General features: G+C 43.0%; 2 protein-coding genes, 1 long non-coding RNA gene and 2 other non-coding genes across 7 annotated transcripts; 4 read left to right on the forward strand and 1 right to left on the reverse strand.

Annotated features, from left to right (window-relative positions):
- Positions 1-1951: 1951 nt before the first annotated feature.
- On the forward strand, positions 1952-8876 carry nop56 (NOP56 ribonucleoprotein homolog). Its single transcript, XM_044175998.1, has 12 exons — positions 1952-2092; positions 2825-2914; positions 2997-3111; positions 4048-4212; positions 4507-4705; positions 4948-5135; positions 5554-5705; positions 5927-6027; positions 6761-6909; positions 7136-7257; positions 7540-7659; positions 8316-8876. The coding sequence occupies exons 1-12, from the start codon at positions 2090-2092 to the stop codon at positions 8643-8645; spliced, it is 1734 nt and encodes a 577-aa protein (XP_044031933.1). The 5' UTR covers positions 1952-2089; the 3' UTR covers positions 8646-8876.
- On the forward strand, positions 5302-5432 carry LOC122870314. The gene has a single exon (XR_006376526.1). It is a non-coding gene; the product is annotated as a small nucleolar RNA SNORA26 (small nucleolar RNA).
- LOC122870304 lies at positions 7394-7459 on the forward strand. Its single transcript, XR_006376522.1, has one exon. It is a non-coding gene; the product is annotated as a small nucleolar RNA SNORD57 (small nucleolar RNA).
- A 1309-nt stretch (positions 8877-10185) lies between the features above and the next one.
- On the reverse strand, positions 10186-27060 carry ubap2a (ubiquitin associated protein 2a). Of its 3 annotated transcripts, none has more exons than XM_044175985.1 (27): positions 26804-27060; positions 24764-24901; positions 23761-23838; positions 23444-23554; positions 18805-18967; positions 18572-18652; positions 18426-18489; positions 17835-17932; positions 17574-17632; positions 17407-17477; positions 16907-17090; positions 16514-16784; positions 16083-16387; positions 15637-15863; positions 15046-15325; positions 14487-14526; positions 14176-14350; positions 13861-13912; positions 12959-13268; positions 12745-12836; positions 12528-12575; positions 12311-12404; positions 11808-12224; positions 11513-11617; positions 11345-11412; positions 11040-11231; positions 10186-10950 (listed from the first exon to the last, which is right to left on the reverse strand). In XM_044175985.1, the coding sequence occupies exons 2-27, from the start codon at positions 24857-24859 to the stop codon at positions 10855-10857; spliced, it is 3777 nt and encodes a 1258-aa protein (XP_044031920.1). In that variant the 5' UTR covers positions 24860-24901; positions 26804-27060; the 3' UTR covers positions 10186-10854. The 3 variants fall into 3 exon arrangements, with proteins under 3 accessions (XP_044031920.1, XP_044031901.1, XP_044031911.1); XM_044175966.1 differs by having other exon boundaries at positions 12528-12578; XM_044175976.1 differs by lacking the exon at positions 26804-27060 and adding an exon at positions 26490-26634 and having other exon boundaries at positions 12528-12578.
- Positions 18975-23072, forward strand: LOC122866411. The gene is made up of 2 exons (XR_006375695.1): positions 18975-22227; positions 22365-23072. It is a non-coding gene; the product is annotated as an uncharacterized LOC122866411 (long non-coding RNA).
- Positions 27061-27138: the final 78 nt, after the last annotated feature.

Below are 27138 nucleotides of genomic sequence, written 5' to 3' on the forward strand. Positions count from 1 at the left end.
TAAATACTGAAAAAGAGCGTGCAGCAGCCAGGAGACGATCTGGCCAAAGAGGTCCATCATAAATTCTCTGCTCTAAACTAATATCCAACACAATGTGACATGTATGACCTACCAGTAATTTATACTTGTGTACAAATAGACCCACATGCATCCGTTCCTTGGAAACCTCCTGACTCCAAAGAACTTTAATGATGCTTTTTCCTAAATACGACACATAACTGTTTCCCTGCGTGATGGGGAAATGTTCTCGCAGACTGGGTTTATACAGTTGTCAGAATACTCTGCAGGAGTGGACAATTAAAAATATTGCCACCGTTGTATCTGGTTTATTGCATTTCAAGTACATGAGTACAGCTTTGTATCTCATCTGTAGCACTTCTTGTAACACCACCACAATGACGCACAAGCTCTCTTTACATTTTTCTCTCACCTAACATTAGGCTTTTTATAATGTGTTGTTATGTACATGGAATTTTTTCATACGTATATATATCTGTTTAGTGAAGTAGTATTTTCTAGCTAGTCTTCGTGATGAATAGGTTATGTGAACTGCATGTACTACAACTATCACATTTATGAGTCACATGAGCAAATGATATATGGTAATAGTTTAATTTTTAAACTATTTTGTACTTTTTTAATCAGCACTTTAACCTTATAGTCAGTGTTTTATTTCAAACCCAGTGTGTTGGAGTACAGAGCCAAAATTACTGCTTACTGCACTGACGGAGTACTGCATTTGCACTGGACGTTCCCTTTAAAGGATAAGTATGCGGATATTCTATATTTTTTTCATTGTGAACAAATCAACAAATCCCAAAAAAAGACAAAACCCAACAAAGAATTAGACTAGTGAGTATTGTCTGTGTAGTCCAAGGCAGTTTATATCTCTGTGTCATAGATTAAGCTGAAACAATTGGTTGATTAATTGATGAGTCGATTGATGGAAAATTCATCTGCAACTATTTTGATATCACTATTTAAACGTTTAAGTTGTTTTTTTAAGCAAAAATGCCAGAAATTCACTGGTTCCAGCTTCAACATTGTAAATACTTGAAGGTTTTCTTAGTTTACGATGATAGTAAATGGAATTTCTTTGGGATTTGGACTGCTGGTTGGACAAAACAAGAAGATGTCAACTTGGACTCTGAGAAATTGTGATGGACATTTTCCATCATTTTCTGGCATTTTATAGACTAAACGACTAATTAATCAACCTCCATGTGTCTAAAAACTGTAAAAACAAATTAATAATAATAATCATGATAAATAAACTAAAGAACACATCAGTAAGCAACACCATAGCACTGGGTGACACATATCCTTCATTACCATGAACATGGGCACTGTAGTTTATTATGACTCAATCCCATATACGTGTCCTGCTACCATAAATACCCACTAGAGCACTAATGTGTATTTGTCTGTGGCTGAAAACAAATGCAGTGTTACTCCTGGTTGACTAATGTTTACTAAAATCTACTCCTTTTATAAAATTACCTAACGTTTATAGAAATGAAAGCACCTGAACATCCCATGGCCCAATCACATAGGTGTTTTCTCAGGTCTATATGGGCAGTGTATAAACTGTTCTTGATTGACAGCTCCCTCACTCTCCCGTTGCACCTGTTATGGTTAATACACTGTTATCAACCTGACTAGAGCTGTAATCAGCCAGAGTAAGTGAAAACACATGTGTTGGTGTGCAGACATTTAAGGATTTACAGTAGAACTTTAGTAGAAATGGGCTTGAGGTTGAGTGCCACAGACATGGTAGAAAAGAAGAAGAATATTTAGAGATGCAGTAACGCGGTTTTGCTCTTTTCGTGGAATTTCTTAAACATAAGAAAAATATAAAATAACACGAGCCTTAAACTTTAATATTTCATTTTACCTCAATATTGGAAACTGATTTTCTGCTCTGTATCCAGCAGGTGGCGGCTTCTCGGACGGGTCTCGCGGTGTTATACCGGTATCGCGGTATTTGGGTCATGTGGCTGTTTGCTGAAACGTGTGAACGCAGTCTTTTTCCCGAGGTGAAGGAGCCGAGCAGACACGCGTTGCGTGTTGCTCCAGAGATTTACAAATCATGGTAAGAGAAGTGTTGCTGGGGATTTAGGCGTAATTGCAAAGGTTGTCATTGTAGGATACAGTCGAAGGCTCTTTGAAATTACAAATACTTTAAAAACAGAAATGGCTATTTTCCTAAATTTACTGTAGTCCAGTTGAAGGCCTTTCAACATGAGTGGAGCCACCCATGTGGCTAACATTAGCTGCTATATTTGTCTTTAATTTAAACTACTTAAGCTGCCACTACAAAGAGTAATCGTGAACAGCTTTGTAAGTCGCAGTCATACAGGTGAACCCCAGCGATTTGTACTTTCAGCCGCTTCACATTAGCTGGTTAATTGTCTAGTGATCCTGGGCTAACGTTATCTAGGCCGCTAGCATAAGTTAGCTTCATGGCACTTTCCCCCACGGGCCCAGGGCAACACGTGGGTTCATCCAGACGCCAACGTGGTTGCGTCTAGAAATTATGGTAGTGGATTAGGCCATTTGAGTAAAAAAATCAACGCGAATAAATAACTATTGCATTTTAATGCAGTATTGCGCGCTTGACCGAAGTAACGTTAGCTACGATGCTACTAAAAATAACGCGAAAGGTTGACTTACCATCGGAAACCACGTGGAGACGGTAAACACACTTAACATTATACATGAAGTGTTGAGACACATTTTACATAGGCTTTTCTGGCAATAGATGATACCATATGTCAATAGTTGGCTGGCTTGCCCCTTAACCCAATGCATTTACCTTCCGCAGGTGCTGTTGCACGTGTTATTCGAGCATGCGGCGGGCTACGCGCTGTATGCCATCAAAGAGGTGGAGGAGATCGGCATGCTGCTGCCTCAGGTGGGTCTAATGTACTCTTTTCTTCTTGCTGTTTTAATTTATTCTTCGCATGGAGCAGAGATAAAACGTGTGTGTGTTTCAGGTGGAGAACAGCATACTGAGCATTGGCAAGTTCAACAGCATGGTGAGCCTGGCTGCCTTCTTCCCCTTCAAGTCTGCCCAGGCTGCTCTGGAGAACATGAATGCCATTTCTGAAGGCAAGTTGACTTCCTACACTGTAGCTTTATTTGGGTGTCCTCAGTTGTAATGATGTTTTATAATCTGTCAATCCACTGAGTTACTGTGCTGACAAATTAATGTCAATCCTGAACATCTGAGGAAAGTTTTTTTGAAATGTGGCAGTTGATTTTGACCCTGACAACACTGGAAAATTTTAAATTTGACCATTTGATTTCAGAGCTACATAATCGTTGGTGCGTAGAAGTATTAATGAATTTGTTATGTAATTGAATACATTTACCTGTAACTTCATACTTTTGCAGTAGCCTAATATAAACTGAAGTTTAATTTGGCTTGTGCGCATGTGCCAATGTGCATACTGCTGTTGGTCTGTTTTAAGCTACACTTAACTTAGATAGTACTCATTATTGCACTATTATTACATTGTATTATACTGTACATACTTAACCTCTAAATCCACTTTGGTACTTGCACTTATTTTAGCATTTATACCTATATCAACTTTGTACTTCTTAGCTGTAGTGTATTATATTTCAAAGGGATCAAAGTATTTCTGATTCTGAATTTAAATCACATTTTGATTAACAGGCAAAACAGCAGATCATACAGTGGATAGATATATTATCCACTGTATGAAGATTAATCTGAAGTTAATTTTTGAAACAACTAGCACTCTTTTAACCAAGTTATTTTTCCATCTAAGACTGCTGATCCACATTATTTGCAGTTGTACATATTTTTCCTTATTGGGCTATGATTAAGCCGTGTAGAGAGAAATCAGGTTGCTTTGATTAAACAACTAATTCCAGTGTGCTGTGGGTTCAGAATGTGGATCTGTACGCTAATGGTTAGTCAGTGCCACATCTTTAAAATGGCTTTGCTGCGTAAACTAAGCTTCATTTTCAACAAAGTGCATACAGATAAACAAGTAATTTCCCCTCCTTCATTTGCAGGTGTGGTTCATGCTGACCTGAAGTTGTTCCTAGAGACAAACCTGCCCCTTTCTGGGAAGAAGAAGGCAGTGTTGGGGGTTTCAGATGCCAAGATTGGAGCAGCTTTACAAGAAGAATTTAGCCTTTCCATCCAGACCGGAGGGGTGGTGGCTGAGATAACCAGAGGTGAGGAGACCCTGTGCCTATGCTTTATTTATTTAGCCTGTTTGGGAAGCTCTGTCTTTTTGTCTAATTTATAGGTTTGGAGCAAGTAGAGTTCCTAGGACTGGAGCATAATGCTGAAATTTTGAGAATCCTATTATATTTGAAATAATGTGGCCTGTTGTGATGTAATCTTGTGATCCTGAAACTCATGAAGGTTCATACTGAAAATCTGAACAGCCGACGGTCACGTGCTGCTCTGCTTTTGTTCCGCTTAACTTCAACAAACCCCTTTTTATCGGTCATCTGTCTTGTCAGGTGTGCGTCTGCACTTTCACTCCCTGGTGAAGGGTCTGACTGCCCAGGCTGCCTCCAAGGCGCAGCTGGGTCTTGGCCACAGCTACTCGAGAGCTAAAGTCAAGTTCAATGTCAACAGGGTTGACAACATGATCATCCAGTCCATCGCTCTGTTGGATCAGCTGGACAAAGACATCAACACTTTCTCCATGCGTGTCCGGTAGGGTTCCCTCCATCATGCCACTAAAACAAAAGATGTATCTGTTGGTTAAAAGGACAATGTTTCATATGATATGTAACTTGAACCTCTCCTGGCACATCTGCTCTGCCAGCTGTTTTCCGGTGAGGCAGTACTGTTCAGTGAGCCATTGATTTGTTGTGATTGCCTAGGTTTGTTGCTTGGGACAACAGTGGCTTCGCAGGTGTTTTTCTTTTCTAACAACCTCTGCCTTGTGTCTGCAGTGAATGGTATGGCTACCACTTCCCAGAGCTGGTCAAGATCGTGTCAGACAACTCAATGTACTGCCGCCTGGCTCAGCTCATCGGAAACAGGAAGGAGTTGTCGGAGGAGAGTCTGGAGAGCCTGGAGGAGGTGGTGATGGACAGCGCCAAGGCTCAGGCTATCCTGGACGCATCGCGCTCATCCATGGGTCAGCAAACGAGAATCTTTTTCATTCTTTAGACACTAACATACAAATGTAAAGACACATTGATTATCTTGCCACTATAATCTGTGCAGCACTTTGACATCTGTGCACAACACTTGGTCATTTAGACTCGCATTTTTTAAAAGCACATTTGACTTAAAATGGCACCGTGCCCCTTTTTTGCCCACCATGGACCAATAATTGTCCTTGGTGACTAACACAGGGGGGCAGAGTAGTTCTCTCATAAACCTGTAGTGAAGGCACAAATCCTCACTGCGGATCCTGTCGGGAGAAACAAGACACGTTGTATTTGAGATTATCAGTGTAAACATTTTGGTAGATGAAGCAGCACTCGCTGTACAAAGTTGAGTATGAGTAGTAGTGTCCCTCTGCTCAACATTCTTTGATTGTACTTCTCCAGGTATGGACATCTCTCCCATTGACCTGATCAACATAGAGAGATTCTCCGATCGTGTAGTGTCACTGGCCGCCTATCGGCTGGAGCTGCAGGAGTACCTGCGTTCCAAGATGAGCCAGGTGGCTCCAAATCTGGCAGCGTTAATCGGAGAAGTGGTAAGCGAAAGTTAATTTTGTTCACTTTAAAATGTATATATAAAAATGGGACCAATGATGTTATACCAAAATCTGTCAATCCACTGAATCTATGTGATGACAAACATATCCGGTGCTGATGGTCCTCAAATTGTGTGCCCAGCTTACATCCAATCAAATCCATTCTTAAATCAGAGTTCCACTAGAACTCTGTGAGACTGACATTATTTTCTGTTCTTTAGGTGGGAGCTCGTCTGATCTCCCATGCCGGCAGTCTAACCAACCTGGCCAAGTACCCGGCCTCCACCGTTCAGATCCTGGGAGCAGAAAAGGCCCTGTTCAGGTACTGGGGCGCCCCCTCCCTGCTGGGGACAGAAGTGGCTGCAGTGATGGCAGGGCTGGGCTGGAGCAGAGCAGGGTGACCGGAGAAAATTAACTCTGGAGTGATCCCTCTCGCCCCAATGCACCCCCACAGTCTGAGTGGCCACTCACAGCATTGAGGTAGAAATTCTGAAAAGATAAAAGCCCAAATTTTTGGTGTCTTGAATTGTAGAGACCGAACTTTACACAATTTGAATGCAAATGTGTCTCCACTGGACACACACGGATGCCCAAGTTAAAAATGTCACCTTTTTTGAAAGGCAGAAATGTGTTTTTTATTTTTAATTTGACAAATTGGCATTAAGTTTGAAATATGGTATCCTTGTTTTTGATACAAAACACCTCCTTGAACTTTCCACAAGAGGGGACTGTTGAGTCATTGATAGTGCAGGTTGGCATGTGTAGAACTGGTCTAAGGGGTGCAGTTTGGTCTAGAGCTGCAGGTCCAGAACTGCTGGCACAAAACTAATTTGCTTAAACCAATGAGGAAAAACATTTGCCATGACTTGATTTCTCAGTCTATGCTTTGGCTGTAAACATAGCACCTGGATGTCTGAGGGGAAAAAAACTTGCATTTTGGTACAGTTGCACTTGTTGAACAAGGTTGAGACTTTGTCTTGTGCCTCTTTAGATAATATTTTACACTGTTTTTAACTGTTCATCCTGAATGTGAAAGCAGCTGTATTTTCGCACAGAGCCCTAAAGACTCGTGGCAACACCCCCAAGTATGGGCTGATCTTCCACTCAACCTTCATCGGACGTGCTGCTGCCAAGAACAAAGGCCGCATCTCCAGATATCTGGCAAACAAGTGCACCATCGCCTCACGTATTGACTGTTTCTCTGGTGAGTGACCAGGCGTTGTGGAATAATGCCCATGTTGGCTTACAATTCATGTGGCATAATTGCAATGATGCTTGTATTTTTCGTCAACAGCATTCAACCGTTGTGTTGATGTTGATAAGCTACTTCCTGAGCAAAGCCAGATGTTTGTTGGGACAGTTTTAAGCCTAGTGTAATCTTCTGCTGGCTCTGTGATTTATTTATTTATTTTTTATGCACTTTCTTACAGAGGTACCCACAAGTGTGTTTGGTGACAAGCTGCGTTCGCAGGTGGAAGAGCGCTTGTCTTTCTATGAGACGGGCGATGTGCCACGGAAGAATGTAGATGTCATGAAAGAGGCTGTAAAAGAGGTGAGCTCCAAAAATAAAAGTTAGATGTGTCAGAGGCTGGGTGGTACACTCAGCAGGACAGGGATCAGTTTTCCTTAAGTGAAATCGTTGCCATGGTGTTTGGAATGCTCATTTGATAAGTTCAGTCTGTCAATGCTGTGAATGATGAAAACTCTTTCCCTGACATCACTGAGGGTAAATACTGATTTAATGAGCCTGATGCAGCATTATGATTCTTCAGGAAAAACCTGATGGTCTTGCCCTGATTACAATTTCATCATGTTTTCCTCTCCTTTGTCTTAGGCTACTGATGTTGCAGCCGAGATCAAGCGAAAACTGGAGAAGAAGGAAAAGAAACGCAAGAAGCGTGAAAAGAAGTTGCAAGAACTTGAAGCAAATGGTGAAAACAACAGTGAAGCTGAGGTAAGACTTAATTTATACTATCTGGCCACGCATGTTTAGATTTGAGATTTGACCCACAAATGTGGTCCTGTCTCAGTGTACGACATGCTATATCAGCCTGACTCCGAACCATTGGCTGGTCCTAAACAATGGACTTGATCACTGAAGCGAGTCAGACATTGCAGCCACTTAATGGTGGGGAATGCGATTCTGGAGAAATCAATACCATGATTATAAAATGGAGCAAACCACACAGCAAGTAAAGTAACTAACATTAGCTAGGTTACACTCTGTCACTTCAGTGTGTGCGCTGAGAAAAATCAAAGTGGTGTTTGTACACAGCCCTGGCTCTGTAAATTGTAAATCAAATCGAACCACACACCACCAGCCATGATTCGTCAGGTTACCATTAAATGACTTGCCCACGGACATTCATCCTACTTGCTAGTTTGCCAAGATTTGCTGTTGCAACTGTAGGGACAGTTGGCTAACCCACAACCTAGCTAACGTTAGTGACTTTACTTGGTGTGTCATTGTTCGCATGACAGACGTGGATTGGATAAGAATCACTTGCTCCTCCTTAAAGGATATTATTAAACATTAAGGCTAACTTGGAGTATAAAAATCAATATTGTCACTTGCCTTTCCCTGACATGTTGTCTTTAACTTCCTTTCAGGTGGAGAATGGAGAAGCAGATACCACCGTAGTGAAGAAGAAAAAGAAGAAACAAGCGGCCGAGGAGATGGCGGTCCAAGCAGAGGAGACCCCTGCTGCAGAGAACGGAGCAGACGACCCCCCAGCGAAGAAGAAAAAGAAACCGAAAGCTGGGGAGGTAGAGGTCCAGGCAGAAGAAGCGGCTGCCACAGATAATGGAGCAGAGGAAATGGATACTCCTGCCAAGAAGAAAAAGAAACGAAAGGCTGAGACCATGGATGAAGAGACCCCAGAAACATGTGTGTCTGAGAAAAAAAAGAAAAAGAAGAAAAAAGAGAATGCAGATGAGTGAATGTGATCAGAGACTGAATCTTGTGTACAGTTTATTTTTTTATTTTACTGTTAAGCTGAAGCAAGTTCATGTCAGAAGCTTTACGTTGTACAGGTTTTTTTTTTGTTTTTTTTAAGGCAACCTCAAAGCAGGTTAGACTGCAAACAAATGCTATAACTGTGCCTTTAAGTCAATGAAATGTACTTGTACTTCTGTAAATAAATGTATCAGTTAAACTTTTTGCCAGGTAAACCTGTTGTCTGTAATGTTTTGCAGGCTTGGGCTCACCAGTAATGTAAACTTATTGTCATTTTCATATTCCATTCACTAGCCTAATACAATGCTGTAGTCGATAAATACATCCTACTCCCCCTCCCCTATTGATTGAAATGTAGCCTAATGTGAACTTAATGGGTGCTGCCATAGTTGTGACGTTAATTGCTTCATGATGTCGGGGCAGATGAATTCGCTCCGAGTTCACAAGTAGGAACTCGGACTTGGAGTGGCGTTCCATTGTACTTTTTCTACGAGGTCGGACACTTTCGAGTTCCGAGTTGTTTGGAACGCAGCAGTCCATGTTGTCGACTTGTGGCCAATGACGTTTTCCTGTCATTGACATGCGTCACCGCCAAGGCCGCGCCCCCTTTTGGCGTAAAGAATAGCACTTACGTCAATGAAAAAATCGAAAGGAATGTATACAAACAAGTAACCCACACGTCAAAATAAATTGCCATCTACTGAATCTTCGGGTTTCTGTCCCCCAAAAGGGGACGCGGCCATGACGTCTTGCGAAGTACCCGTATGTGCAGGTCTGATGTCTATCCTTTATCATGACATGTCTACACGGTGACACCACTGTGGTTAAGAGGGAGCGCTCGGAAGTGAGCTAACAGCCCTCTTACTGCCAACACTGAGTAAGAAGACGCCGCTGGAGCCTTAGTGAACATCTGTCGAATAACAAACTTAGAACTAAGTTCACTGCAGTGAGTCACCGGTGGCCAGCGTGAGGGCGAGAGACGTTAACAAGCTAGTTAGGAAGGCCGGTGTCACCGGCTCGGTGACTGCAGTTGTTGACATCCTGAACGTCTCCCATCTCCTCGAGGACATGCTGGTTGAGAAGAGAAGCGTGTTTAGGCAAGATATAAAATATAGCACCTATTATATTGAGTGATTGTTAATTTGAATCTCTCTGTATAATATCTAATAAAATGGTGAAAAATAACTAGTATTAACTAAACTGAATATGCCCCTTATTAGATTGCATGTTTTTCAGTTCTTGGTAGATGTCATTTTATCTTTGAGCATCAGATATTAATACCACTGACAGTTCAAATTACATTGTTACTGAACCTGCACAACTTGTTGACTGGCCTCAAGAGTTCAAAGATGTCCATACTGCCTGTATCCTGAACATGTTTTTCAAGTTGCCTTGACTATCCTGCATTGTAAAACTGTGAAAACTTTCAGAATGGATTAGTAGGATACTGCATGTGAATGAAACTTATGGGTCTGAATTCAGTAAAACAATGTGGTCGGTAATTATTGATGCCAGACCCATATGAACTGTTCATAACTTTTAATTTGGACAACAAGGATTAAACCAATGTTAAAATGACATCAAATCCAAGGCCTGGCTGGTCAAACCAGCCAACTATAACAGTTGAGGAATGAGAGACAGATGGAGGGAAATGGGGCAAAAAGAAAAGTCAAGCTATCAACTCAAGTCACCCTCAATATAAGGATTCACAGATGCGGGAGACCAAAGTTACAAAAACATATTTCCTTTAAAATAAAAAAGGCTTTTGCCATGAAAATGATGTGTAGAATCTATGTACATCATTCTCGATTCATGTATGTATACAAAAAAATCCACATCACAAGATGCTTGTGTTCAAGTATATTCACCAACTTCATTTCCATGATTTAGCATTCTCATCCTTCCACATTTTTTTTTAAAATAAAATGTCCTTCAAAATAAAAACAAAATGCAGAAAACCACATTTTATGTCCTACCAATACATATATACTGTATAAATACATACATAAATATATTTTACATACAACAGCCATAAATTTGAAAAGGGGATATACAGAGCAAAGGGGAGGGGGGGGTGGTAGTGTGTGTTTTAACTTGTGTTGTAAAATGGTTTGTCCCTCTATGATCTCATCAGTCAGATAGCAGGTGTGGTGCTGTCCGTCCACACACACGCGCATTGTAGATGTAGCCATCTCAGTTGGCCCAGTAGGGGGAGCTGGCGTAGCTCGACTTGTTGACTTGGCTCTTCTGCTGCAGGCTGCTGGACTGGCCACGCTGGCTAGGACCACCCTTAACATGGAAAGGCATACATGTAAACAACTGAGAAACTCTCACCTGTGAAACCTGTGCAACTGCTGAAAAATATATGCAAGTGTTACCTGTCCATCCTGAGCTAGATGGTGGTGCAGCAACTGTGAGTGTGGTTGCTGGTGAGGCAGGATGTGGAGGAATGGGGCCGGTGCATATCCTCCAGGAGCTGCTCCAGGGTTCAGAGGCCCTGGACCCCCCAGTGCTGATGGCAGGCTGAAGGGAGGAGGGGTCCCCGCATGGAAACCCTGCTTATCAAAAGACTGCAGACAGAGGATAAAGGACAAATTAAACTCAAAACTTGATTATTCATTAGTATAAAAACTACACAGCAAGACAGCAGGGTGGGTAGGGGATTGTGGTGTTTGAGGCTCACCTGGGTCTTATTGTAAACACTTCCACTGATATCTGGCACACCCGAGTTACTGGACGTCACCGAGACGCCTAGGAGAATGACAGCAACAACATTTGTACATTATAACTCCAAATGACTTTTAAAATCCATATTAAGATATTAGAAACAGTGAGTGGTTTTTCTTCTTACCTTTCCCGGGCCCAGTAGCAGCAGATTTGGCTTGTGCCTGTGAGGAGGAGTTGTATCCTTTACTGTAGTCCACTCCTGCTGGCCCCGCTGTCAGCTCCTCATACCCTGGACAGGAAAACATCAACTTCAGATTTCAAACAATACACACTAATTCCTTTGCAAGAAAATTTACACAACAACAATAATAACATTATAACATTAATAATAAGATGTTGTGAATTACTAACACCCAGAATCTAATTTCACTAACTATAAACATTATTTTTAACGTAAATTAATTGGTGTGCTCACTAACCTGAGCTGAAGGTGTGCTGGCCATAACCGCTGGGCTGCTGCTGTGTCTGCTGCTGGAAGGGGCTAGCCGAGGGGTTTCCTAGACCAAGGCCCATACTGTGCTGCTTGGCTGAGGCTGGTCCCGGGCCCCCAGGAGGAACAAACATGGTGGGGCCATACTGAAAGGCAGCAGCACTGGGTACGGCGCCGGGAACCCCGGGGTAGTAAGGCAGGCCTGTGTAGCTGTAGCCTGGAGGCAGAAAAGCCTGCTGACTGCTGTGGTGCTGCGGCTGGCCCTGGGGCTGAGGCTGGGCCTGAGGAGGCTGCGGCTGGGCCTGGCTCTGTCCTTGGCTCTGTCCCTGGGGAGGCTGCGGGGCCGCCAGGCTTGTGGGGGGTGCCGGGGAGGTGGAGTCATTCCTGCCAAACTTTGTGACTTCACCTGACAAACAGGGTAGGTGTCAGGTGAGAACAAACACTGGATTTTAGGATTTTCGACAAGGCCAGCAAAGGGTGAAGGTGCTTTACCTGAGTAGGGGTTGTTGGCTAGGCTTCCATCTCTGCCAGAGAGTGTCGCTGTGGGGCCAGGGAATGTGATTCCATAGTAATCCTGCAAAGAGGGCTAAAGGGACAGAGGAGGATCAGGAGAAGAGCCACACAACAACCAAACGAGCTAAAATAAAACTTGAGTGAGGACTAGCAAAGAAGTGAAGAGCTGTCCCAAGAGTGTGGTGCTGAGGCTCACCATTGGCAGTCTGGACTGGAGCATATGGAGGTCCTCGTAGCCATATATCTGCTATGAAACACAAAGGACAGTTACGTCAGCTAGAAAAACTGCAAAATCTGTCAAAATAAAAACATATAGACACTCACTGAATACTCTTTAGTAAAACAGTTCAGTTCTCTGAGGGGGATCCAGATTTGCAAGTGTCAATGACTCTAGATCCTGAAGGGCTACTTACTGGGTATGCTGGCAGCAGCCCCCCTGGGCCCATGATATATTGGTTGGGCAATAGAGGAGGCACTCCCTGGGACAGGTTAGGAGGAGCTTTACCTGTCAATACAATGACACAACAACCATCACTTTCACATATTTTATTATGTGAAGAAACAGCAACATTTCCAACTATCTGGACTTGCATCATCGTCGGAGCACAGCAATGAGTGAAAACAAACCAGTGGCGGAGGAGAGCAGGGGTGTGGTCCTTGGTGCAGAGAGGTTGGACGTGGCAGTAGCTCCATTGGAGCCAAGTCCCAGCACTGTGCTGGTGGCGGCAGCGGCAGAGTGAAGTCCACTGGTGCCAGCGATACCACAGACTGCGCTGCTCATGTTGTTGCCCATGTTGGGCATGTTGGCCAGGTGGCTGATGCTGCTGCTACTGTTGCTGCTGTTGTGGGTCGAGTGGAGTGCTGAGGGCTGCGATGATGTGTACGAGCCAGAGGAAGGAGCCAGAGAGCTTACACTGCTGCTGTCAACACTGGTGTACTGAGGACAGAGGGGAAGGCGAAGATTGGTTAAATTTGGAATAAGTCTATTTCTCAGGTTTCATTTGGTAATGCATGCGCGCACGGTCTGTGTACTGGCATTTTTATACTGCAGATCAGGGGTCTTCAACCTTTTGTACACTAAGGTGGCACGGGTCCATTACCCTCCATATTTTCATGACAATCATGTTTTAACTGTCCTCTTTTATACTCTGCATGGAGTTTTGTGAGCGTGAATATAATCATATTTCATAGACTCTTCTAATAAAACAGCAGAGAAAACCACACAAAGGCACACTGCTGGAATATTTGTAATTCAAGTAATTCAATATTTTTGTGATTCATCCTGTTCTCTCTTGAAACATGCACTAAATGTCTTGATCACCTTAACTGCGGCTGTGACTTTGATTTAGTTGGCATTCAGTGTCTTGTATGAACATGGTAGCATGAATGGAATACTGACAATGCTGAAATCATGCATCTTTATGTGGCATGTAACAGATTCAGCTGTTTGGTTGCATGTCATTACAGAGGATAAGTGATCATACAGAAGGTTTTAGTCATCATGCTTGGAAGAGGAGACAGGTACTTACGGTGAGAGAGCTGGAGCCCAGAGCTGAAACTGAGGAATGACTACTGACATGGCTGTAGAGTGAAGGCAGAGAGGAAAGAATGATGATCAGTGTAGTGTTGTGGCAATGACAACTTTATAATACTTTAGTTTGTACACTGCTACGCTCCTCAATTTAATTACTAAGCTTAATTTTTTGTTGGATGCAAAGGCAATTTTTCCCCCAGGCTTTTTATGGTAAAAAGGGTAGTAAATTCAACTTAGCAATGAATTTCAAGGTTCCTTTTTTTTGCCAAGTCAAAGTTGGGCATCAGTCTGCCACGTGTATGTGTGTTACCTGTTGAGTGAGTTGAGCTGGCTGGCTGAGGGCAGTTCCTGTGCCAGGTTGGAGAGTGTGGTGGAGCTGTGTCCAGGCAGCGTAGAGGGTAAGTGGGAGGAGGGTGCTGAGGCACCGTTGGTGCTGATGTTCATAGACGGCGACTCTGGCTTCGGTGTGGAGGACGCTGATGAAGCTGAGAGGAGTAGGAAAGGAAAGGTCTTTATTCGTTAATAGACTTAAACTAGCATAGCCTAAGAAAGATGGCTGTTGATGGACATTTAATGTAGAAAGTATGCATTGAACAAATAAATCAGTAGTAGGTAACTTACTGTCTAAAGCAGCAGAGGTCCTTACACCATTCAGACCATTCTGGTGAAGAAAAACGCAGCTCAGTTTGCGTATACTGATAACAGATAAAGATCACTACCATATCTATGTAACAAACATACACAGCACGAAAAGAATTTTGTAGGATGACCACATTCACCATATAAAAAGGTGAAAATCAAACTTAAAAACAGAATTCATGCTATGGGTTCAGAGGGCTGATAGAGACTATGGGCAAATCTTCTGCTCAAGACTTTCTGGCAAAATAGTTAAATTAATCTCATTTAAAAAAGGGGGGGATTAAAACATCTTTAAATTCACCAACATGGGGGCTGACCCTCGTGGGACCTGTTGACCTGCAATTTCTCAGTGTCACGCTGTTTATACAAGACGCAGATATGTGATGCAGTTGTCTACTTTGCAGCAGGCTGTACTACTTGAACAACATTATTTTTCCCCCAAGGGATATCTCAAATTGGATGATTTCTCATCTCCGTCAACTACAAAAATTAAAAGCCCTAAAGGGCAGGATGCGCATTTCCGTTGGCTATTTCTATTCACCATGACTGGCCCCGTGGCCTCTTTGCTCTGGGAAAAGGCCAGTCGTGTATGAGGGGGCATGGTCCCATCGTAACTTCCCCCCACTGTGGAGAAGTGAGAGGAGGGTACAGAAGAGGGGGTGGTGGAGGCTGACGAAGAAGAGGATGGATTTGTGGAGCTGGCATTTCCTAATGAGGAAAGAGGGAGGCTGGGCAACGCCACCGAGGAGGAGTGATATACTGGCTCTGATGAGGAGAGGGGCAGAGGCAGGGCAACGGAGAGAGGGCTGCCCAGCGACTCACTGCAAGACAACAGCAGGGAGAGAAGAAGAAAACTTATTAGATCAAATTAGCCCAGATGCAGAATTAAAAGAGAAACATTAAGGAATAAAGGATGCTGTAAAAAAAGAAAAACAAACAAAAGAAGCAGGACTATAAACATTATGAATCATTTATAGAGTTTTGTTTACAAACAGGTGCATTGACGCTCTTAGATGATATGTTACTTTTATATGTGATCTCTAGTGTTTTAGAATTAAACTCTTCAAATGTACAGTTTCTGTAATATATACTAAAGAGATGCAACTAGTCAGTCAACAGTGAGTGACAGTACCTGAGCGGTTTGGAGTACAGGCTTGTCTGGCTCTGTGTCCCTGGTCCTGGTGCAGGTGGTGCTGGGGCAGGGGCCGGCGTGGACTCCCTGGATGCCGCACTCACACAATTGTCCACAACTCCAAATTCTGGCAATGCAGACTCCGAGCCAAAGTCTAGAGCTCCAAACTGGAGGTTTAGCCCGGGGACGTCAGCAGAGCCTGGCATCTCTACCGCCGTGGAGGGGATCTGTCATGAAGGAGGGAACAGTCAGGTTTCAGGACCATGATATTAAGTTTTTTAACTACTTGTATTTGGTCATTTACAGAAGATCTCAGACCCACACAGGAGAGCAATAACTTTGAGAGACAGAGGTTTTAGATTAAAAACCCTGTGGCTTAATTAAAGAGTAGACACGTGCATAAGATTGCGATCGCAACCTTCTGTCCATCAACATCCATCCCCTACCTTCGATGTGGGAGGTATCCTTCGTTTCTGGCCTTTGAGCTGTGCCCGTTGCTGCTGTGGTGTACTGCCGCCCTGAGGGTCCAGCCCTGCGCTGGGGGCAGGAGGTTTAGCACCAGCTGCAGCCATCACTGGGCCTGCCTGTGCTGGCGTGCTGGCGTGCTGGGGAACAGGTGAGGCTGAAGCAGGGGGCGCTTGTTGTTGCGATGGAGGACTGGGTTGACGTGTCAGAGGCAAGGAGGGGCCAGTGTGCCTCTGAACCAGCTGGCTCAGCACTAGAGAAGGCTCTGGCTGCAGGCCAAACTCACCTGCAGACATACAAAAACACAGGCACAGGACAATTTTAAGATAGGTACATGCCTGCATTACCTGTCACAAAAACAGACATGCTTGTTTGCACGGCTGCACTATGATCGTTCCACATGAACACTTACGGCTGAACTGCGAGGACAGTGAGGTGGTGTTGGATTCTGAAGCCTTTATGTCCCAGCTAGATGAGGAGGGTGGAGATACAGATGCTCCCAGGCCTGGCAGTCGGCCAATGGAGGTGTTACTTCCTTGGGTGCTGGCAGGAGGAGCGGCCTGGGAAGAGGGTAGCGGACCCAAGCCAGGACCCTTCAGCTGTTCCAGTATCTGAGCTCCAGCGCTGGGCTGAGTCCTTTTGGCCTGGCCCAAGTCCCCAAAACCAGCTCCCAGAACTGACGACTGGCACAGACAGGAGGAGAGAGTGTAATCATCAGTCTTTGTTTCTGTGTATGTGTACATGTGATAGACGAAGGAATGTGTATGAAAAAAGGGTGCAGAGTATTAAAAGCAACCGTCTTTACCAGAGCAGCATGAGCGTAGCTTGTGCTACTGGTGGTGTTGCGGCTGGGGGGTGGCTGCTGTTGCTGCTGCTGCGGTGGCTGGTGGTGGTGGGAGTTGGTGAAGACCAGACTCTGAGAGGAAGAAGAGGAAGGTGGTTCTCTTCCTCCACCCACAGGCTTCTGCAGCAGAGAGGCAAGGTCCAGACTAACACAGAAACAGTTGGTAAAGTCAATTAGAAAATGCTTGCAGGGTGCCAAGTCAGAAGTTGCCAATGTAATGTGTTGTAAATAAGTACAAGTAACTCCTGTATGACATTTTCCACTGCCAATCTAACTTTACAGTATGTAAAAGATACCACCCAAAAGTAAAGTTACTTCTTTGTTGCTGTCAGACTTTTTGAACAGAGGGAACTGAAACTACCGAGCACTCTGTTGCACAAAATAGTTGTTGTGAAATTAAGTTACACTGTAATAAGAGATTGGGGAAAATGTATTATATTATAATTGAGCCAGTTACTTACCTTTGCCCAGGAGTGATGTGATTCTCAGCAGCAGGTGCACATGAGGAAGTGAACACTTTGGTCTCTGAGAGCTACAAAAACACAAGAGTGTTTTAAATATACACTAACACATTTTATTGTGATTGACAGACTACTCCTGTAATGTGCTACCCTTTGTGTAAACTCACACTAACATCCTCACTCCAGTCCTCAGCTGCCCAATCTTCCGAGGTATTCCTCCAGGCAACTAGAGGACAACCAATGATGAGTCACAAAGTTCAAATACAGGTGGGATGAGTAGGTACATGCAGGGTGCCTGCAGCCTATGTCCCTTTTTATTAAAATACACAGAGCTACACAGTAATGTCTGTCAATACATTGAATGTATTTGTTTACCACAGAACTGCCTTTACAGGTCAAGAGTCGCTTATATGCTCTGAAGAGCTCACCTGTCCCATCTGTGCTGTTGTTGGCCACCGTGTCCCACACCTCAGTTTGTGTGGTCCCTGTCCCAGCCTCTGAGGTATAGTCCGCAGGATTGAAGGTCCTGGGGAAGAGTCGAGGAGAGGTATATTTAGATAACCAGCAACAAACTAAAGGGGCAGGAAGTGGTTGACAGTGTGTGAAATCAGATTAAGTTAATTATTTCCCCAATAAACAGTGTCAGGAGTAAAACTATTTAATATTTATACTATTCATTAGACAAAGCTCCCATTATAAGGGGGCTGACATTGCTTTGGCCTTTGGGTTCCTGGTGCTGTGTAGAGGCTTAGGTAGGATACGTTTATTATTTTATTCAGATACCACATCTGAATGGGACTGGTGACTAAAGACAATCTTTTAGGAGCAAACACAAAGCTATGGAAACACACATTACAAAGTCAGTTGCAGGAAAAATGCACCACTTGTACTCATTCAGAAACAAACAAAATTAAATGCATCTTTTCCTGGCCTGAAAAACACTCAGGTACTAACTAATTTACACTTAAAAGTATGTGAAAACCCATGCAAGTGTGCATGCTTGTCTGTTGCCACCATACCCCATGCCCTGGGCTGAGAACCGGCTCCCTGCTGGTGCTCTGCCTCTGCCTCGACCTCCAGATCCTGAATAACATTCACACAAAAGTCAACAACATCCACTCAAGTGTTGGCTGTCCTGACAGTGTTTTAACGTGCATCTGCTCACCTCGGCCACCTCTGACCCTCCGACCTCGATCTGAACCTCTGTCCACTGGTGTCACCTCCACGCCATTCTCCTCTGGACGTGCTATTCGTGTACAAGCACACATGCGCACAAAAATGAGAGGGGGAATCACATTAATAACAGTATGATGTAATCAAACATGATACTGAGAAGCTACAGAAGAGACAAAGGACTCTGAACTAGATTTAAATTCATGTGAAGCTTAGACTCCATACCCTGTCGGCTGCGACTGGCCACCTTGCCCTTGCGGTTGGCAGCTGCACGGCCCTTGCTAGTCTCCCTCTCTCCTTTTTTCTCCCTGTTCTCCTTGTTCTCCTTGCTTTCTGATGGACCCTCCTTCACCAGGGGCTTCTTCTTCCCTACCGTCTCCCATGAGGTCTAAACATAGAACAGGAACGATAGAAATTTTTTTTTTTTTTAAACCCCAGAAAGAATAAATTAAAACACGTAACAACAACAAAATAACACAAGGTGGAGGATTAGTGAAACTGGAGCACAAACTGTATAGTTAATGTGTTTCTCATTGCACTAGCTTAATACTTAGAAGCCAGCAGTAAAACACCATATCAACACTGACAATGTGCTTCAGTGAGCAAAGCAGGCGCTGCACCTTTAATTTAAAAAAAAAAATATTTGTTGGCCTCTATTTCAGTGACATTTCACAGTTGCACCATGTTGAAGTAGACTCTGGCGTTCTGCAGTTGGTTGAAAACAGCATCTGAACTTGTGTATTTTGTTCAAGAGGATAAAGAGACATTATACCAAACACTATAGAGCACTATAAAAACATTTCTGAAAACAGATACAGCATAGCCGTGATGCCAGCTATTTTTTGACCAACAGTATGCACTGAAGTGTGCACTTTGCATCTGTGTTATGTAAGAAGAAAATGTATAAGATGAGAGTTTGTAACTGGTAGATATTCAATATTAAATGACTTAGATTGAAATTATGAGCAAAAAACATTCATAGAACAACATACTGATTGTAACTATACAGTCACTTCAATTAGTGTGTTAATTATTTAATAGGCCACTCTTCTCTTATACTACACCTACTCTTACGTCTTTGTTTGTGACAGTTAATATCTTGAAGACAACAGTAGAAGCAAATGTAATCAGAGGCAGAGGGTTGCAGTATATACCATAACAGTAGAGACTACCACATACTGAGGAAAACCAGCTAATTGCTATTTTTGGATTTCCACGAAACCAAAACAACACCATGAGTAGCTGTCTGGCCGGCTGCCCTGCCCTACAGCCTCTCCTCGCCATCTGTGCCGGCTGGTATTCTTCAGAAATGCTGGGACACTCACTCGCAACACACAGGCAGAACAACACCCATGTGTTTGCCAGACATTTAGTAGCCTGTTTGACTTTGCTCTCTAAGCAGAAAAGGGAAAAATCGTATGCAATAGTGTGCCTTCATACTAAAAGTCCCTGATCTTAGAAAGAGAAAACTGCTCAACAGTCACTGTGGCAAAGGAGAGCTCAGGGACTGAATTTTACTGAGTTTTACTAAAGTGCCAACTGTTCCCCCCAAAAATGTATTCAACATCATATACACAACTGAATATTTTTCACATTTGTTCATCTTCTAAGCATGTTACATAACTTGAAATCTAGTAGTGATGTGCGATGTGATGTGTTTCAGCTGTGTTTTTCACTCATCTGTCTTACACACAACTGACAGAATAGATATGATTCTGTTTTGATCAATACAGCTGTAGGCCGCGCAATGGCTTGCATTTTGCTTTACATGCATTTTAAAAGTGAAACTACAGTCTTTGTGTACTTGATGTGTACTACACAGCAATACTTTCCCTGAACGCATCCTGTATAGACACTGATGGAGGATGTGCTGCTTTCACTACACCACCTGTGCAGATATGGTGTTAACCTACAGCGGTTAAAAGAAATCTGCATGGTGATACGCCTCTGCTTGAAGTCGGGTGGTGCTATACTAGCAATTTTGTGAGGTCACCAGATTCTGCGTACTAATAAGAATGATAAATGTATACGCCCATGGTTTGACCTTAACTTTTTGAGGCACTTACGTAATGACAACTAAACACATAATATGAGGTGAGGCAGGGAAAGACAGTAGGGTCTGTCAAGAGTAAATTACAGAAACCTTAGAGAACAAAAGTAAAACTTTACAGCAGTAGTAAGCAAGTAGGGGCCCGTAGATCAAATCTGGCGAAAGCAGACATTTTCCCTTTCATTGTTGAAATTATTTACATGATTTTCCATTAATCTACCATAGATAAGAATGTAAATACAAGGCTTATAAATAAATATGACCTCATAAGGTAACATCTAACACTGCCCCAATGTGCAGAGAGGCAGCAGGCTTTCTGAACAGTGCATGGTGTAGAAAATAAGTCTAATAAACGTACCAGATGAATTACACATAAATATAATGTAGCCTATTTGACTAGAACAGATTTGTGTCAACAACAGTACTTTTATCCAAACATAAATGAAGCAAGGTATCAGCAACAGCTCATTATTGTGAATTACAGTCATTCTTACAGTGATTAAAAAGTCAGTGGAGAGTTCTTTTTGTTCTTGGCGAACCACAGGAAGAGTTGACACATGTGCAATAAATTTCTTCAGATGCATATTTTGTGGTGGACACGAATATTCGTTCATTGGATAGGTAGGTATTCAATTTTCAATTTGGGATTCGGATATTCACACACACACCTACACCTCTGTCTCTTACTGCACACACACCAGCTTGCCCAGCCCCGCCTCTTTCTCTCTCGCTGTATCACACAGGGACACTGTTGACTTTCTTTGTCAGCAGTATGTTTTATAAAGTCGCGCAAAGAACACAACTTGCGTTTTGGATTTTTTCACTCACAGTTCTGTTGTCACAACAGCAGGTGAGGCACGTGTGGAGGAGGCTTGCTTTTAATGACGTAGTCTATCGATATGATGGAAACCTACGTGGTACTGAATGACTTCTGCACCAACCAGGTGCGTTCACTGTTAGTTTACCTGGTCCGTGCTTGTAAAATATCCACCGTGTGTGTCGGTGTAATACCAGAGAACGTGTCTCTCTCTCTGTGTTTCTCTGCAGAGCATGTGTGATTGTCAGTATACCTGTATGGGAGGGGTAGCGTGAGGGGAGATTGTCCACTAGTTAATCGATCGTGGATGCCGTCGGTCTGACAGTATTTTTAACACAAACAACATGACAGATGCGTTGTGTTTAGGTAACGTCCAACTTGGCTAGCAGTGTAGATCTCAAAATGTATTTTTGGTCAATGCGAGTGATTAGCTAACGTTATCGTTCTTCTTGGTGCCTTCCCTGGCCGGGCTACCGAGCCTGAAGGAACATCGCTGCTACTGTCGTGAGGTAAAATGTTTGAACAGCGAGCAGTTCCCACTCTGCGGGTCAATCAAGGCATTCTAAGTTGGACGTATCATGGGGGAAAAATGCATTTGTATAAAATCGGTATACTGAATGTATTCATTTAACTAAACAGCCAAGTAATGACACCCATAACGTGAAGACACAGATTTTTTTTGTTTGTTTATGACTTTAAACTTGTCCGGTGGGGCACCAAAAATCCACTTGTCCCGGACAAGCCTTAATGTCGAGCCCTGTACACTGTCCCGCCCTAACAGGTCCAACAAAAGTAAGATAAAAGTCCTCATTCCCGTGATCGTAGAAAGGTTTCAGTCGTAGTCATCTGGACACTGTTTTCAGAATCAAGAGGCTCCCATGAATTGAGACTGAATGACCCGCGTCTTGATTCTAACAGGTCCAACAAAAGTAAGATAAGAGTCATTGAGATGTCAATCAAACACATCTTTACACTCCTACACAGTCATGACAAAAAGGTCTAATCAGGCACAGTAAGTAAAAACACCTGTGTGGAGTTTGTGCACCCTCACACCAACAGTCTGAAACAAAAAGTGTCTTGTGGTGTCAATGGCACAGCAACTCAGTCCCTTCTTCTCATTTCTCAGTTTGGACATTCTCGACTCCTTTCCTCGCCTCCTCTCCTCACGTCTTAGTCCCTCTCACCTGAGATGCAAGCGGAGGAGGCAAGGAGGAAACACGAGTTGAGGCAACAGGCATTTAACAAAATGAGATATCCTTGCTTCGCAGGTGTCATTTTACAGCGACGTCAATTAAATATGATGTCTGGCACAGTTGTATCATCTGTCCATTGTCACGCCTCTTTTATACGTCACAGGTGCCAAAAAGACTTCCGCAAAGGATACACCTTTGCATTCTTGCTCATTGCTCCTCTGGCAAGCCTCCTTTCTCCTCGCTCCTCGAGATGCATTTTAGGAATTGAGACATTCTTCAAGATGGCGCACTGACATCGGTCGATTTTCCGGGTCACAGGCAGGAGGACGGAGGAGAGAGGAGACGAGGTGGCACAAAATAGAGAAATGACAAGAGCCCAGAGACTTCCAAAATTTTGTGAACGAGGCTTAAGCCGTGGCAGTGAGCCAGCATGCACAATACCAGGACCATGAAACCAGCTTAATTACACCTGTGCTTTTCTTACTGTGACATGTCAAAATGTCTGCTGTGAAAAAGGTCTATTTGATTTGTGGCAGCACAGGTACAATTTGAAATTTGGAGAATTAATGATTATTCTAGCTTATTTTCACTTTTATGCTGTTGTTTTTAACCCTGGGCTCCAAATTTAAAATCACACATCTCAGTAAAAACAGTTATCATACAGGGCTGCTGCATATTCTGCCTTCCAAACAAAATAAATCTATTCACACTATGTGAAATAGCAAACTCATATAGTTGAAAATAAGTAGGTGAAGTAGTAGGCGAAGTTTAAAATCAGATTAAATGAGACACAATGTAATTTACCATGTCCGAGGTGCTCTCCAGGAGAAAGTTGATGGCTCTACTAACATCCTCATTGCAGTCGTGGAGCGCTACCATGCACTCATCCTGGTTCTTCCCAGTCACTTCCATCAGCTGGAAAAAGCAACAGACACACAAGATATTAGGAATGTCTAGTAGTCAACAAAGGTGTACTGATGACAAAATGCATTGCTTTGCACTGCATGAAAGTACAAGTTTTCATGCGTCCACATAGAGTACTGGAGTCATGGAAGAATGTGACAGCTCAGCCTGCCTAATGAGCCTTGTATTGTCTGGCAAATGCCCGAAGTGTTCCTCACCTGGTTAACTTTGTCCTCAAAGTCAGCATCATTCTTGTCATAGATCATCTGGGCGAGCCGGATCTGTTCAGCAGTGGCCTGCAACACAGAGACCAATGGGTAAGACTTTGGTTAACAAGAGTAAAAAAAAAAAAGGGACGAACAAAGTAAATCCACTCAGTGACCACTTTATTAGGTACAACTTAAAAATGTAAGGCAATCCAATGCAACGGCTCAGTCATGAATTCTAACTTTACAAAGATAAGACGGTGTAGTCCCTCATTCGTCCAGGAGTGTTCCACTGTAGAAAAGGTTTCAGTCGTAGTCATCTGGACACTGTTTTCAGAATCAAGACGTTTCGGCTCCCACCCGGAAGTCATTCTCAATTGTGGGAGGTGCAGCCAGAAAACAATAGGCCTGATTACTGGGCCATCATGGAAACAAAAGAAGGTCAGTTTCAGGTGAAACTAGGCAGGGTAAACAGCAGACACTAAGGAAGACTCCTCCCTGTGGGCAGGGCCTAAGCAACACAGAGTAGCTTACATTTCTGAGTTCTCAGACCATTTTCACAATTGAGAATGACTTCCGGATGGGAGCCGAAACGTCTTGATTCTGAAAACAGTGTCCAGATGACTACGACTGAAACCTTTTCTACGATTTACAAAGATAATAATGTTCAGTTTTGACTGACACAATCAGAGAGAGATTAATTTAACTATATTATTATTATTATTATTATTATTATTATTATTATTGAGGATATACAGTAGTTTGTAGTGGTGTTGAACTCGACTGCATTATTTTCGAGGGGGAAAGATTACAGTACAACACCACCACTTACTACAACCTGAGTTGAATTAACACCTCTCTGAAAGGTAACAAGAAAACTGCATAATGTGTACACTGTGGTTTTGTTGGAAAGGGTAGTGGTGTGCACACTGGTGTTTTGTCTCAAATTTTCTGTAGCTGAGAGGAGTGTGCTTTCATAAAGTTCTTTCATGTTCATGTAATTGCAGTGGCTCACCTGTATCTGTTTCTGTGGTTGTGATGTGTGAGTGGCAGCAGGCAGCGCTTTTTCCCGAGGGCCCCGGGCCTTGTCGCCGCCCAGCGAGCTCATCATATACAGTATATACAAAACTCTGTATGTACAAAATAGAAAAATCTGCAAAGGAAACATGAAACATGCAAGGATGAGTGAAGTCAACCAACAGATCTTAAACCCACAGATTACATTAAAAAAAAAAAAAAAAAAAAAAACACACACACACACACACACACACACACACACAGTAAATTTACAATGCTGTTACAGCAGAGCCTCAATACTTTCTCTTGTGTGCGTGCATAGAAGGAAGTAAGGGTTTAACAACAGAAATGTGTTGTGACCATAGCTAAGCCTTATTGCACAATCATGAATACTCCCCTTATGGAGGCTGTAAGACACACAGAAGGGCCTGGTGACTGAACAGCTTTGCTGAAAATCTAGGTCAAGGAGGGAAAGCGACCCAGTGTCCTCTTACAGTGTGTGAAGCAGAACAACTACACACCCTGACCCCACATCCCCTCTAACTGCTAGACAGTTTACAGCAACTAAGATTATATATGTACACATCCTTAACACTATATTACTGCAGTAAAATGCAGTATTACTCTGTGTTTATTTGACAACTGAGCCCTTTGCAATTTGTACCTTGCTGCAAATTGGGTATGATACCACACAACCAAGCACTAATAATTTTCAGTAGCAAATATTAAACACTTAAAAAGCATTCAGAACCATATACACATACAGGTCTTTCTCTACCTGCAAATACATGAAAAAGGTGGTTGCTCAATACTTTGTAATGCAATTTGAATTGCAAACTTTGACTATGGTATCCATTACTAGAATAATAACTACAGATAGCCACACTGACCCATTTGTTTTATGTCAGAGAACAATAGCAATCCAGTTTACATTGCCTGAGTGACGATGGCAAATGCACTGCTGCCATTGGCTGCTGGACTGAACAAAGCTAATGCAAAAGGACGAACTGGCTTTGAATGCAATTTCAGTGAAAAATATCAAGATCTCTTTTTATAACTGAGAAACCCGAGGCAGCAGCTGCAATTTTTATTTAATAAATCAAATATTAATTAAAATCATTAGACGTATGAGTATCGACGGTCTTACACACAAACAATAACAAAACAATATTGCAGTAACGTTACCTCTACACATCTCTATTGTTCATGACATTTTTTGGGGAATACAGAAATGACAAATCAAATATCAGTTAAGTTACACGTACGTGTTTACGTATGTTAACATCTACCTGGTTACAGCTACCTAACTGACAATTAGCCACAACTTATTGTAGTAATAACGCAAGCGGAGCGTTGTTTTGAACCAATGCTAACGTTAGCCAGTTGCTGTTAGGTTACCTATTTCTTAAGTAAGACTATTCGGTAACGTTAACGGTTGACGTTGCATGTATGTCTTGCAAAAACAAATCAGATTCTTGTAGCGTCGTTTTCGACTCAACACTGACCGACTTGGTGCTGTTGGTACTAGGGTCTCTTTGTCCCCGCTAGCATGAACTCAAGTTAGCTACTAACAAGCTAACGCTGACACTACACCGTCGATACTGAACAAACGATGCGGTGGGGATGAAGCTAGCGTTAGCTAATGAAGCCATCTAAATCTGGTCCAAGTCGACCGTCTAACTGGCTTGCTGAAGTCTTATGTATTTATAGATCCGCACAGTTACCTAACGATAGCCTCAGTTACATCAGGCTTGTCCTCGACATCTACACAACAGGATAGCCAGCTAACAACACAGCGTTAGCTGTATTAAATCTAAAGAAAAAGGCCTCGCAGCGGAGCACAATCTCATCCCGACATTGCTCGCCGGGAAACAAGACAACAGAAAAATTGCGAAAGACATCCCTCACAACCCGCGTAAGCAAAACAACGAAGCCAGCGACCAACAATTTCAGCGAAAACGCCCATAAATATATGGTTTAAACTCGTTGAAATACAGAAACTGAACTTGAAAAACATAAGAAAATTTGTTTTTGTTACCTGCTAACACGCTTCACTCGGCCAGCAGCAGACAAGGTGGTCACGTGACGTGCGCTGCCGCGGTGGATGCTCCGCTCTCCTCTGGGTTACAACTAACTACTTAACCTTCAACGCTCACTATAAACACACGTCCTTAAACCTGGGATTGATGTTGGACTTACGTGTCTACATACTACTTGTTCGTCTCCTGTTGTGCTTATTGTAGATGCACAAAGCTACATAATTTCTACAGTATCTGATCTCAATGCAGACTGGTCTACCCGTGTCAGACACATTGCTGTCCTGAAAGCTTCCTTATGTTTGGATGTCACTAATGGCAACATCTAGATTAGCAG

Source organism: Siniperca chuatsi, linkage group LG2, assembly GCF_020085105.1.
Source record: "Siniperca chuatsi isolate FFG_IHB_CAS linkage group LG2, ASM2008510v1, whole genome shotgun sequence".
NCBI lineage: Eukaryota > Metazoa > Chordata > Actinopteri > Centrarchiformes > Sinipercidae > Siniperca > Siniperca chuatsi.